General features: G+C 34.5%; 2 protein-coding genes across 3 annotated transcripts; one reads left to right on the top strand and one right to left on the bottom strand.

Annotated features, from left to right (window-relative positions):
- Positions 1-580: 580 nt before the first annotated feature.
- LOC130892088 (H/ACA ribonucleoprotein complex subunit 2-like protein) lies at positions 581-9,181 on the top strand. Its single transcript, XM_057797322.1, has 3 exons — positions 581-823; positions 898-3,561; positions 8,736-9,181. Exons 1-2 carry the CDS (start codon positions 667-669, stop codon positions 1,200-1,202), a joined length of 462 nt encoding a protein of 153 aa, XP_057653305.1. The 5' UTR covers positions 581-666; the 3' UTR covers positions 1,203-3,561; positions 8,736-9,181.
- LOC130892075 (rho-related BTB domain-containing protein 1) lies at positions 1,456-14,955 on the bottom strand. 2 transcript variants are annotated; one of them, XM_057797302.1, is made up of 11 exons: positions 14,811-14,948; positions 10,969-11,169; positions 10,385-10,498; positions 9,979-10,317; positions 9,713-9,840; positions 8,115-8,382; positions 7,876-8,057; positions 7,505-7,814; positions 7,166-7,441; positions 6,691-6,924; positions 1,456-5,456 (listed from the first exon to the last, which is right to left on the bottom strand). In XM_057797302.1, exons 4-11 carry the CDS (start codon positions 10,297-10,299, stop codon positions 5,163-5,165), a joined length of 2,013 nt encoding a protein of 670 aa, XP_057653285.1. In that variant the 5' UTR covers positions 10,300-10,317; positions 10,385-10,498; positions 10,969-11,169; positions 14,811-14,948; the 3' UTR covers positions 1,456-5,162. The 2 variants fall into 2 exon arrangements, with proteins under 2 accessions (XP_057653285.1, XP_057653286.1); XM_057797303.1 differs by lacking the exons at positions 10,385-10,498; positions 10,969-11,169 and having other exon boundaries at positions 14,811-14,955.
- Positions 14,956-15,148: the final 193 nt, after the last annotated feature.

Here is a 15,148-nt window from a genome sequence, read left to right as displayed (position 1 = left end):
ATATTATTAGGAGGTATATGCTGAAACTGTTTATTAGCTTCAAAAGATGCTTTTGAATTGAAACTGTTGCAAGTGTTTCAAGATGTAAATATCCTTCATTGTAATTTGAATTGGTTTCCATAAATTTACGTAATGTTGTAAAAGATTTAAAATTTCCTTTTGAAAGTCATTGTTTCCATAGTCATTTTTTAATTATTGCAGCGACTTCTCCCGATACTGTGAAAACATCTAAACCAAAGCCTTGCAAATTTACAGCATTGTAGCAAATATTTCGTACAAATAACTTTTGGTGTTCTTCATTCAGAAATTCCAATGCTCGTCTTTTAGTTGAAACAGATGTTTTAAAGCATCTTTTTTTACGAACCAGCTAAATTTTGATGTAGCTCGGTTCCGGGTCGCGACAAACATTTTGGGAAACGCTAAATACTGTAGTTTAAATGTACCGGTTTACTGTCACACAACATTGAACTAAAATGCATTCTGTCAGTGACTTTGACGATCATCGAATTAGCACTTACGGACGAATTTTTGCTATACGATTATCTACGCATTTATCTATGATCCGCACAGTCGACGCGCTTTCGTAATAACAGAAGTAAGAAGAAGAATTAACCTCTTTTATAGTCACAACGTGTTTTGTTTGTTGTTTTCTTACAATCTATAAAGATGGGAAAAATTAAAAAAGAACCTGTCGAAGATAGTATAAAAGAAGAACCAAGTGATGAATTGACCTACGAAGAAAAAGTAGCTAATTGTAATGCAATTTCTAAACCCATGGCTTCCAAAAAATTAACGAAACGCTGCTACAAGTTGGTGAAAAAAGGTAAACCGCAAGCTATTATCTGATATTGTTCACATGAATTGAGTTTATATATTGATATTTGTTTCAAATTCCAGCTATGAAACAAAAAACGTACATCAGATGCGGTTTAAAAGACGTACAAAAAAGGCTGAGGAAAGGAGAAACTGGTATTGTGCTTTTTGCTGGAGATATTTGGCCAATTGAAATAATGTGTCATTTACCAATTGTGTGTGAAGACAAAAATATTCCATATGTATTTGTACCTAGTAGGAAAGATTTAGGTGGTGCTATGGGTGTGAAAAGAGGATGCTTAACTGTTTTAATTAGAGAACACCAAGACTATAAAGATTCGTTTGACGCACTAGCAGAAGAGGTTAAACACTTAGGAGTAGCTTTATAATAATTAACAATTTTTTAATATAACTGCAATCATTATGTATTCTTGATTATATGCTAGAGAGCATCAACGTTATAGTTATGAAACTTTTCTAAAGACAGTAGAGTTTTTTTGTATAAACATAATTTCAACTTGGGGTGTTTTATTTCATTTATATGACATTAAATTTGAACCCTACAAAGAATAAACTGGATGTTAGTAAAAATGCCAGAGGAATGATTTACTTACAGGAAAATTGAAATGAAATTAAAATATATTTTATTAAAAATGTTTATTAGAATAGCAAATTATTGCACACATACATGATTGTTGATTAGGTAAATGTGTTTTCGGAATACGTGTAGATTATCTATCTTCTAACAATTATAAAGTTGTGGAAACCAAAATAAAATTTTTGATAATTCCATTTAAAGAAACATTTTTTTAATACTGATACTAAGATCCTTTTTACAAATCTCAGTTGATATGTTTCTAATTACTAAATTTAACCACTAAAACAATAACCGATTCTCTTAATTTACCAAAAGTACGAGATATATTTATAAAATTTCAAAAAGAAAATGATCGGAAAATCAAAGAAACAACTCAATGTTGGTTTTCTTTAATGACAGGATTTTATCTGGAAATTTTTCAGTTATCCTCTATACAGCTCCAACCTAGCTTTCTCAACATCCTTTTACAAGGGGTACAAGCTTTTAGTTGGTTTAAAGCATTTTTAAAAGGAATGGGGTCGATTGAGGATGAAGTACAAAATTAACTATCTTCATATGCAATAATCTATGAAAATGTCGATAGAACTTGAGTAATATTGTGCATGTCACAAGCATAAAAAAATAAAGAGGTATCGTGATGATGCTTCTTGTAACACAAGTTTTAAAATAAATTCTTGTGGTTCAAAATCTTCTCCATTAACATGACATGTGATAAGGTATTAAAAAAATCATATCTGAATGTTACATTTTGGGACTCCAAAGGTACAACAGCAATAACAATGTGAAAGTATGTTTCTATACACAGGAGGGTATACAAAAACATGTGGCACCCACACTGTGTCAAATTCTTCATTACACACCAATGATTATATTTTCAATAAGAATATTGCAAACAAAGATGTATAATAGATCAAAAAGTGGCGGAAATTGTGCTTATTGCACGAGTATTGTTCAATATTGAAGATTGAAATGAATAAACAATACAAAAAAGAATGAATTTTTTATATAATGAATAATTAAATTGGTTTATTTGAAAACTAAAAGTATTCTACAATTAAAAATTGTTATCATAGATTTGTCAAAAAAGGATCGAAGGATTATGTTATAGAAAAATAGCTTAAAATAGTTTCTAACAGTAGATTTTCCAATTGACTTCAACTTACATGTTTTCAACCAAAGTGTCCTCTACTCAGAAAATATATTAATGTGTCATTAAAAATCACAAATAATTGTAACTCGCTAGCTTCTAAGTTCTAATACAGATAAATTTGAATAGTTTCATAATCCAGTTAGATATTTATACCATTTTTTCATCGTTTAATTGATAAATACCTTATTGCAATTAATGGGAATCACAACTCTACTGTTTCCAGTTTCTTCTTTTTTATAAAAATTGTCAATTTCACCATTTTTTTATAGCTATACAGTTACAAACGACCTATGTATTTTTTAATGACACAAATCCAATATTCCACAATTGTCTTTCTATCAAATAAATAAAATATGATGTTAAGGTAGATAATGCTTTTTATTTTATTGTTTTACTGTAGATATTCTAATTAATTCTAAAGTTCCTATTCTAGAACCAGTATTATCTACAATAACATCATTTTCGCAAAGTTTACTTTACTTCTGGTATAAAGAATGTTTCAAGTTTTTCCTGTATAAATATGAATTTTAGATGAATATAAATTTATTCTCAATCTTATTATATAACATTATCAGACTGAATCACCCTTTATTCAAAAGTAATATGAATTCAATATTCACTGAAATAGAAAGTACACTGTAAAAAACATGAACAAATAGTCTTATTATATTGTGTAATAAGAAGTTATTGAAAACTAGACAGACATATCTATGTCGATACAAAAGGGAAGGGGTATTAATAAAAGTTGGTTTTGCAATTTTTACCCCAAGAACTATTTTCTCGTTATTCAAGTTCTCTAAATATGATTATTGCTCCGTAAAATTCTATGATCTAATAAAAAAGAAGACGATAAATAATAATATTGTTGTATAACATTAGGTTAAATTTTTCTGTTACAAATATTTCAAAAACTAACAATTAATTACACCTCACATGTATTTTTGTGTCCACATCCTCAAAATAAATAAGATATGAAAAAAGATAAATAAACTGGAGAAAGGTAAGCTTTCTTTATTTAATGGATTTAATGTGAATCAGATGTAGTATCAATGAATATTATTATTAGAAAATTGTATTTAGAAAAACAACAAACTCAAATAGTTTGTACTCGTTTTTGGGTTTTTCTTAGAGATATATCATGTTCTTACTTTATATTAATTAATCATAAATTGACTTTAAGAACAACTAGGTATATAAAGAAAATAGTTGAAGACAGGTCAGTCTAGTTTTTTATAAGAGAGAAAATACTTATAATTGTAATGTGCATTCTTGAGTGGTATGTTTAAAATATGTTGTTTAATTAAATTATTGATCAATTATAAGGGATGACTGCTTTTTATTCACAAGGAAAGCAAAAATATGATTATTTTAACCTATAATTGACAACTATACTTCAATTATTTTAAAATATATTCCCAATACGAAATTAAGAACTGAATTACAGTATGTTTATTTTAATACAATCCTATTTGATTATGTAATGATAAAAAATAGTGTCAAAATGGAGATTTATAAGAAATAATCAGAGTAAGAAGTAACAATTTCTAGAATTTTTATGTAAAAAACGTAGCAACAGTAATACTCATTGTACAGTATAACTGAAGTATGTATATTTTTAATTTCTATAAATAAATATATAAAAAAAATATAGTTTATAAAGTAGAAATGGTGGAGGTCTTCCATCATGTGACTAATAAGTCAGCAACTATGAATAAAATCAAAATTTCTGTCGAATCAATAGAAATAATCTAATATTCCGAAGGCAGACTTTTTATTAATTCATAATTAAAAAAGAAATTTATCTTTTTCAATTATTCGGTTAACATGACATATATAACAAAACACTTTTAATAAAAATATCGATATTCTGAGAGGATAAGTTACAAAATCCAAAATTATTATTAGCCCTCCTGGTAATATTGGAGATCTGATTTTTTGCAGGATTACTTGGATTTTATATATTTACATAGTTCATAAAAGTTTACCAACTAAATCAAAATGAAACTGATTCAAATTAGAACGTATTTTTGGGATAGGCTGTAGGTCTTAAATAGAAAATTTTCTAAACAGCTTGAAAATCGGCGTTTCATTAAATATATTACCATCCTAAAGAAATTAAAATGATTAACACTATTTACCACTAATAAGTAGTGAAATAAACATTGTAATTTTCATTCCAAAGAAACTATTACGTATGTCTTGTAGTACGTCACGTGATGGAAGACCCCCTACATTTCTACTTTATATTAATTTTGCCCCATGTCATTAAATCTCTTTAGTACGATTTACATAAAATTGAGAGTTGATTTTAAAAAATGTAGGAATTTTTGAAAAAAATACATTTTTATCATACCACTCGATATTTATATTGGAGCAAATATTCTACGGCATACCTGCACATCCTTATCTTATTAGACTTATTAGATACGATTGATTATATTACTACAAAAAAGTTATTTGTTTCTCGGTTTTCGTAAGTATAAAACTTGAAACGAGTAGTTTAAAAATGTCTGCATAATGCTCCGAAAAAATATTGCTCAATTTAATCCAACTTTCTTGTAGTAACATACGAGTTTTGAATAGTTCTAGCGACAGTCAAGGTCAGAGTTGGCTCGAGGATAACGCCGGGTCCGACTCTGATTTACGAGAAAAACACAAACAACTCGAACTCGTATTACTGGCCGGTTTCAGTTCTTTATCGCGTTCCGCCAAACATTTTTGGTAGTAATCATAGTCTTTAAGATACCAAACCGGCGGCCAACGATGTTCTATCAAATAAGCCTGGTTATCGGGGTGTAATAGACGTAAACTTCGAGGGGACATCCTGCATAACTTGTTGTAATTAATGCATAAGTGGTTCATGCACCAATCTGCTAGCTGATGTCCATTATGCAACTGAAATTTATTTCACATGTATAATTTGATAGAAAAGGCATATTCCTAAATATAAACATAATTGGGAGTATGACTCTGGCACGGGGGCTGCCAATTTATATCAAACCATGATCAAGTGCATGTCTTTAATTGACTCGACGTCAATTATTGTTTGACTCCATTTTTCTAAGGATGACAGTTGACACTTACATGGCGGTTGTTTTCCATAGACATAATAATACTAGACAGCGCATTCGATGAATTTCGTGTATTAATATTAGAACGAGATACAGCGGAAGTTACCAATCACTGCACAGTGGAACAGAGATAGCTCCATTTTAGACCAGAGACTGTTTCTTTCTTTCAATATAGAAAGAATATTAATCGCACAGTCTAGTATTAGTATGTCTATGGTTTTTTCAAACTAATTCAGCTAATGGCGCTAACTTGGCATTTCGATTTTAACTAAAATGAGCTAAGACGTGCAGATCGTCAACATAATAGTCATTTTGAGCAGTGGAGCAAAAGGCACTTGTTGGTGCGTCGTTTTGTGGATTTCGCCCAATTTTGCAGAAGTTTCGCGAAACTGAACAATCATCGGCTAGTGCCCAATCGATCTGTAAAGACACGACTTTAAATACGAAAAGGAATAGTAACAGGACTTCCAAGAGCAATTATCCAGGAAATTTCGAAAAGTCCCAACCTCTCAAAATCCAAAGAGACGAATCGAACGACGAGAATCATTTCCATTTAAACAATCACGTTGACAAATGGATTTGTCGTTATTGGTCTCTAAGAAATACCAAAAACCCAAATTACGGAATTCTCTTTGCCGAGCAGCGAGCTCATCCAACATTCTCATCACACACGTGTCTCTAGCCAGGTGGGGCGACCCCACTTACTGTCAGGGCTCGATGAATTTGCTTCAGGAAGTTTTTCTTCGCAAATTGAAGAGTCGCTTCGGGGACATTCCGTGTCCAACTCGACTTCCATGAATCCAGAGAAAGAGTTTACTATAACAATCCATGGTTTTGAAACAAAACATTTGTCATGAAATCAGCAGAATTCAATCGAATTTACTGCAGAGTGTGGCACGAAACAAGAGGAAGCGGATCCAAGTCAAGATGGAGATTGGAAACGGTAGCTCGAGACAGGAGACATTGGAATGGTATCCTTGGCTGTGGCGCCGATGAAGATTACGAAGTGTATATCATAAAAACAATACAAAAATTTATTTTATAGATAAATTTCTTACCTTAACCGGTTCTAACAGTCTTAAACATTGTTCGATCGCCTCAGACGGTTGTAACGTTTCCAAATCCTCTATAACTCTCTTTTCTACCAAATTTACCATCCTTGGTAGGCATAATCTGTTCGCTAGTTCTAGTAAATTGACGCATCGAACGGCTGATACTTCTGGTACTTCGTCCGTGTATAGAAAACAAAGTAATTTGTGGAACGTGTATTCTCTAACTCCTGGAAATTCGATCTATAAAAAAAATTTCGTTTCGCGAATTACTTATGTAGACCGTGAAACTGGTCCTGTTCTAACATGTTTATCGAATGTAAAGTTTGATGAATGCATCAGTTTTTCTATTTACATTATGTTGTGAGACAATTTCTTGAAAGAACTTTTTATTTGTTTACTGCAAATTAGAGATTTCAAACTATATTTAAATAAATTAGATGATAAGTGTTGGTGAATAGTTAAGTAATCAATTTTTATTTACCACTTTAGCTTGGCTCTCTCTAAAATCTCCTCTGAACATTGCTTTCATCACGTCGCATCTGGCAGCCAACATAGCTTTGTGAGCGGTGCATACGCCATCGTCTAATTCGAATATGACGTCGGCGAAAACCCCTTGATCCAAACAGATGTCCTGTAATCTTCTTTTGAGAAAATTCTCGTAGCTTTCGTCGGGAGGATCGGGCGCTACGAACGGGTGTTTGGTTAGTAGAACCAACAGTTGAGGCAGTTCGAGAAATTCGGCCGCTTCCCTTGTTTCCTACAAATAATGGAAGGGATGCAAAAATTGAAAACAAACATTGAATATCTGTTATTTACTTACCCGTAAATTCAAAGCGCTCCTGTCTACCGTGCCAGTATAAGCGAACTGAAGACATTGATGCATCGCATCAGGAGTTACTAGTTTACTTAAAGTAACAACCGTCTGTCCTTCTGGTTGAACGTTCCTGATGCATTGAAATGCTGGATGGTCTAATTCTCTGGCAGTAGGTAAAGCTTGACAACTAGCTCTTCTCTTGCACGTTTTCTGTTCAGCCCTGACGAGGCATTCGGTTTCATCTGCGAAATCACCTAAGGAACTAACCATGCTGGAATCGCTAGTGCTACGAGCCAGTAAATCCGCCGTCAAAAGTCTAAAAAAAAAATAATAACATTTTATAAGAAAAATTGTATAAAAAATTTATAAAATCTCACCTATAGAAAGCTCTACTACACGCTGCCAGAATAAAACGATGCGCTGGGAATCCCATGGATCCTACTACTAATACGACATCGGTGTGAATCCTACTTAACCAAAGATGTTGCAAGTGATCTCCGTAAGATCCTGGAGCGATATGAATTTCGGGTTTTAAAGGAGGAGGTGGTTTAAACGGTGCCTGAAAAAATATATTTAGCTACGATCAAGTTAGAGGCAATCCACCATAAACGTTTACCTGTAATAACGGCCTTTGCACTTTCTTCAAATTTGTCATCCAAAACCGTTGCGCTCTTCTGGCGATGAGAGCGGCTCTTATAGCGTTTTCGAATACTTCGTTAACTCCGTAATAAGTAAGTACCGAAGTTTCGTAATAATAGAGACCGAGCTCTCTGGCGACGTCTCGAGCTTCGTCCGGCATCACCAGATCGCTTTTTCGTGTCGCCCGTACGAATGGACTGCGGTCTCTGAAATAACTCAGATACGCTTCGTCGCGGTACATGTACCTGTAATTGAATACACTTATCATCCGTTCGCAATTTACCCCAAAGAAAGCAATAAAAATTAGGCCGAAACTTTTCTGACGCCCCAATTTTGTAAAAAACTTGTCGAAACGTAAATAAATCTTTATGTTTGCCTCGGATTATAGGTGTCAGTTCGATTAACTGCGTTGTGTTGAGATCTAGATATGATATTTTAGTGCCGCCCGCGTGTGTTTTGCGATCGCCTCAAACGCTAAGTTTGAGTTCGTGAAAGGTATTAAACCTGGTGAAGTTGTATGGTCGGAATCTTTGAAAAAACCTCAGTTTTCATCTGAAACTCAAAGTCTACAGGTGAAGCTAAAATAATCATTTTTCAGGGCATTAGCGACGATTTTCACCAGTGAATTCCAGCTGGGCATTCTGGTTGAGCAGTTTGACAACAAAGATCAGTTGTTTTGTCAGTGTTCTTGATGTTTTCAATAGAATGGTATGATACCAAAGATTCCCATTCGTTTTATCTCGCGAGAAAAACCAACACCATGAATCGATAGAAGATCTCTCATCTGCTTTGATTTTGCATGAACGTAATGTGGCACCAGCTTCGAAATCTAGCGACTTTTTGAGTACTACAGAACGCGCTTCGAGTCTAGACTAGAACCTTTCTAATAGGTTGTGCGTCGACATGACGTGAATCAGCTGAATCGATTAATTTATATTGTACTCTGAAATAGTGATTGTGAAGGTTTCTTTTTAATGAGAAACTGCATATTTTTGTATAGAATAGAAAGACGATATCTAAAATATATGAAACGACGCCCTCTAATATTCAATTTTGCAAATTAAACTGCTCATAAAACATCAAGTTTATAAAAATCGGCTACGCAGAACCGAACATCCGTCATGTTTTCATAACAAGCTTCCACCATCCTCCACCTCTTATTTGAAGAGATAGAATAAACCTTGTGGAATACACCAACACTCATAATTACACTGTCCGACGCGGGTTTCGACGAGACTGAAGACTGTTTTCACTACCACTACACCAACACTCCCTGAAGTTGTAATATAATCCGATACTAAGATATGGCCGCTGGCCGTTCTTATTTTCCCACCCCGTACACACTGTTGCTGATTGCTACAATTAGTTTAATGTGTGAACGATCTTTCCCGCAGATATGTAAGGAAATGTCGAGAGGAAATTAATAGCAGAAAAAACTAATTAAATCAAAGAAGTTTCTAAAGAAACGCTGATGTGTTCGAAGGTTAAATTAATTGTTACACGGTTATCTGCATGAAATATCAATTAACATTCGACAGACACAAATTAATGACAATATATTCGTCGTTAACTTACCGCAAGTCGCTCTTGCATCCTACTAAAATGACGGGAGTACTGGGACAAAAACGACGAATTTCCGGATACCACATCAATCGACAATTCCTCAGGGATATGGGACTGTTGATGCTGAAGCATAATAGTACCTACAAAAGGCGATTAAATCTCCAATTATGTCCTTAAAAGTAAAAATGTATACGGGATATAATCAAAATATAATAAATTCGGTTTGTAAAGTCGAAAAATGTTTTGTGGAACCAATATATTCAAGACATTATCATTACCACGTCTGATCTCCCGTACGCAAATCTTCTGTCTTTTTCGTGATCTCCGAAAGTATCCCACAACCTCAAACTGACGTTGACGCTGTCCACTACTTCCCATGATCTCTCCAAAACGTCCTTGTAGATCCGATATTGATCGATAGCCCATACTGTGGGTACGTGAGTAGCTAATAATTGAGCCAAAGAAACTTGTTTGTTGCAAGCACGAGCGCAAATTAGTCGAGTTTTACCGACGGCTGTATCGCCAACCACCACACATTTGACTAACTCCTGGTGGGGTTGTTCATTATCCATTCCCCAAGACCACGACGGCGCCGACATCCATCACACCGTGTCCCCCTGCAACCAAAAATTCTATATACTTATCTATAAACAAAAGGCTTTAGCAAACGAGCAAAGTCCATACCATTCTCTTATTCTTTTCAATAATCGGATTGGGAATACATCCCCTCTTCATCATCATCCCCTTAGCTACTATCAGCAGCAGTTACCAGCATTCGCGGAAGTTACTCTGAGTCAACTAGAAGAAATTGAAAATACCAATTCTTGTGAAATCAAATTTGTTTTCTAAATACGAAAATACTTCAACCAAGTGGAAGTTATCGGCAAATCTGCGAGGTTTGCACAAGCAAAATTGATTCAATGATTAGAAGACGGATCAGTTCCATGAAGGAAATGATCAAGGGCACAATGAGGAACGATGTGGACGTCCACAAATCTACTAATTCACGAAATTGATACTAAAGAACTGAAATTTCGAAAACTTTTCTCGTTGGGCATCCAGAATTCTTGTTGAGCAAGATCATAAACAACGGATGGGCAGAGCACTTTTTGATACGCTGTAATGAACATGGTGATTTTCTTTCTAAGATAGTCACGGGGGATGAAATTTGGGTATCTTACACACCCCAGAAGGTCAATGGCATACAATCTTGACACTTTGGCATGTGCACCGTTTTTTGGAATGAAAAAGGTACTTTGATTTCTTACCTCGACGCCAAACAATCAACGCACATGTTTACTGTGAGACCATTAAGAAATTGCATCGCGCAATGCAGAAGAAGCGCCGGGCAAGTTGAGCTGGAATATGTTTGATCATCCTCTGTATAGCTCGTACCTCCTCCTCGGCAACTTGTAAGCAAAATATTTCCTTGGTAGTCAACACTTCAACGATGATAATTGATCCTTGAGCTATGGGGATGGTTGTAAATTAATTGTAATAAACATATAAATTAAATAAAAGAAATGGGGAACACACCCAGCTCTTTGTGTCGAAAAGTTTTTAGGAATCTTAGAGCCAGGTTTAAGGTCCCCGTCTACTTGGATAATATTATTTTTCTGAGTAAATGTGGTTTAGTTTTGAAAATACTTAACCGTTGAAAAGTTGATTTTTTGAATATTTGAATTTTTGTTTTATACTTTCTCTCCAAAAGGTATCAATACAAACATGAGGAAAAGCTGAAAAAATAATTATACTTTGCCTGATAACATTACCATGTCAAAATATATCTGGACCGTGTTTTTATCATGGTTATATTGCGTGACAAAACGATTAGCTTGAGTTTTAACACGTATGTGACTAATACATTTAAATACAAGTAAGCAACTATTAAATTTTCCTGGTTTTTCCTATGACCCAGATCAGAATAGGTAATTGCTCGTAGTGATGTATCGACTATTTCATTTCAGTTCCTCTTTTTGCTTCAAGTTGCAACAATCAATATACGTTTAACGATTTAAAATAAACGTTAAAGTATATTCTGAAAACCATTTTCTTTAAACTGTTTGCCATCCACGGCTATTTTAGACCCCAAAAGTTCTCTCTTTCAAATTTTTTACTTGTTTTTCGCTTTCCTTTCAAATAAAACTAAATATAACCGAATTCTGACTTGATAAATTATCGAATCTAGCAAATCTTTTATCAAAAATAACCAAGAAGAAACTTCTCTATATTCCCTTACGGCTGCTACCTACGAATAACTCCCGGAGAATCACCTGGCTTTCCTCCTGTTGGAAGCTCTTTGCAGTATCACTGTAAACTCATCCAGCAACGAAATGACCGACGACAACTTGGACGGCCATAATCGCACAAACTCCTCTATCTCGTTGTCGTTGTTGATTCTGTGACCTCCGAGAGCTATGCAGCATTTTTTCGCTTTGACTAGCGCCCCTTCTTCCTTTATATGATATGGTTCTATGCGCTGAATGTTGTCTGCTGTGTTCGTTGGTTCGTTCGCGGTCGACGTTTCGCGGCCGTCTTTGAACGTTTCGACCCATTCAAATACAGCAGACCTACTTAGACACTCACTACCAAATTTTCGTGTTTTCACTGCCATCTTACCTCATGGTTGTAGCACTCGCGTGAAACGTGCGTACACGATGAAAACTATACCAGCTAACACATAATCAAACCGCGACCTTCAAAACTACACCATTTGTCTGGATCATTGTTAAAACGTCCTCGTAGACTAACCCAATTTTGGGATAAGGTTTGTAATACCAGCATTGTGGTAGAATTCGCTATAGGATAAATTTCGTAAAGATTGAACATTTGGCTATCAAAAAGATTTGTTCGCGTCGGATGAACCCGGAAAAAACAACGATCGACTGTTTAGTCTTTCAAGATGAGCCAAATCAAAGAAAAGCTGTTGGAGCACGAAGCACTTCGAAGCAAATGGCCGCCTGTTTTTCCGGATTAACTGGACATGTAGCCAAAATTCTATTAGAGCCACGTCGAATGGTCAATTATGAATGTTACATCTGGATTTGTTTGATAGAAAAAATCAGGAAAAGCAATCATACGCCACCAAGACAATGCGCGCTTCCACAAAAACGTTTTGGAACAGTCAAAACATCATCAGCCGTACAGTCATTGTTTGGCACCGCAGATCAAAAATAAATTGCGAGGTCAACGTTGTTCTATAACTGAAAAAGCGTTTGATGCGTTCAAATTATATGTTTTGGAGATGAGGAGCAGGCGCTCCTGGGCTCCTGGGCTCCTCTCACCTCAATCGGAATGGATAATTGGTTCAAACGCATGCAAAAGTTTATTGATCTTAATGGAAAATATTTTGAAAAACAATAAATCAATTTATAAATATTTGTTTTTATTTGTCTAAATCGAAAGAAACCATAGTCCCATTTAATGTAGAATCAGATATTATAGAAAATGTTTAAAATATAATCACAAGTCGCGTGATGTCTTTCATTGAAAAGTTTTTGCGAGTTGCTGGCTCATTAAGGGACAGCTGCATGCGGAATTTACTTCATTGCGTATTTTTACATTTTAAATTATCTTTATGACTAAAACTAGTTTTGGTTTTTATCAAATTTGGAAAGCTTTAATAATCTATCGACATTTAAGTAAGAATACACGACTAAGCGGGGAATTATCGTTAACTGACTATATAATTTGGAAATTTGCAACCACCACCTCTCAATACTGCCCTTAAACGAAATTCTGTTCATTTTCATACGGTAAAATAAACAGACGTCACTCCTATCAGCAGGTGAAATCCCATGTCGCCTCTCGTTGGGGTTTCTTGCGGTTTTCCTGTAATCGGGTGAATCCAAAGCGGAATGTCCGAAGACAAAGCAGCTAGGTCAACACGCGTCGTTGTTAGTCGAGCTATTTTTTTGTTTCATTAATTCCCAATTACAATTCCACGCGCGATTGTAGACGGACATACACACAATCACAAAATCAGTCATGTAGAAGAAATTTTTTCCTACATCAGGACTAAAATATATCACACCCCACTATTTCACCCAATAAAATAACCAACGAGTTATCTATCTCTCTCACACAGCTAACTAACATTAAAAAATTTATAAAAGGAAAGGTATCAGTGAAGTATTTATAAAGGTTGTCTCATGAATAATATCAGTTCACTTTGTTTATCAAGTATAACCCATCGTATTATATGGTTTCAGCAAGATACATTAGTTAAACCTTAGATGGACCCCCAGGGTTTCACGGGAGACTAGTCGGTAATCTACGTTGGGCGTTATAAAAAACGGGGGTCCACAATCGTAAGCGGGGGAAAATTCATTTGATTTCTATCAATATAGACAGATAATATTTTAAAAAGCTTAACGACCGTTACTTGTAATAACTTGCATATTCATTATTCAGTACAACGCGTCGAGACTTGCCGTTGCCGCGCTGGCCGCCGTCTCGTCCGCAACGTTTGTTCGGACGTGCGAATAAATACGACTTGCGGTGTATGTGCTTGAAATCTCGCATGAACTTGTGTGATTCTTCACAAATATAAATACGAATGTCAAGGATAAACGTTCAGGACCGTTATAAACACCTATATATAATATAACCAATCAACCAGAACTTCTAATTTAGATAAAATCTTTTGTAATAGTACATCCACTAAACAAAAATTTCAAAATAAGCATTTTTTCGACAATATTTTCTTCACGATCGGTATTTAAATACCTCAGATCCTTTCCAGATTTAAAACCCTCACTTACAATCAATTCATTTGTTGTTCTTATTATTTTATCTCGATTAGAAACTATATTTTCCTAAATACATAATATTGTTGATGCTAATACTAAGCTTTTGACTTTTAATATGTTTAAAATTAACTTAACATTGAGGCTGTTAACAATTTGCATCATATTCAGTATACCCTTAACGAAAAATACTTTTATAATATGATTTTAATGATGAATAAAATTTGGAAATTCCGAAATATTTTTTACGTTTTCGCCAAACATCAACAATAGAACAAGGGCGTCATTTTCAATTTCAACAACGCTAAAACAAGAACGATATCGCGTTGAAGAATTATTAAAAATGAAATTTAGCTACTTACATTCACCAATTTAATGAAAAATCTCGAATGTGTAGCATTTCGAACATCACAATAAACATTTTATGGATAGCCGATAATTCCGCCTGGCTGTAGTGTTCGAGCTAGACTGACTTGGAAAATTCAGAACTACCAACCTATCCGAACCGTTCGACTGAAGTGACGTTTTCATTTAATCGAATTGAAATCACTTTACAATTGCGTTTGTCGCTATTTCGACACACAACTTGGACAAACTTTTGTTGCTAGTGCATTTAAAATCAATTGTTTAATGGTTTGAACCGTCTGAGAGTGTTGTTTCCACGAAGCAGGGTCGGATTTACAATCACAGTTTTCTTAGA

The sequence above is a fragment of the Diorhabda carinulata genome, chromosome 3 (genome assembly GCF_026250575.1).
Source record: "Diorhabda carinulata isolate Delta chromosome 3, icDioCari1.1, whole genome shotgun sequence".
In the NCBI taxonomy this organism is placed as follows: domain Eukaryota; kingdom Metazoa; phylum Arthropoda; class Insecta; order Coleoptera; family Chrysomelidae; genus Diorhabda; species Diorhabda carinulata.
The sequence above is the reverse complement of the archived record's forward strand: the minus strand, read 5'-3'. Positions and strand labels throughout refer to the sequence as shown.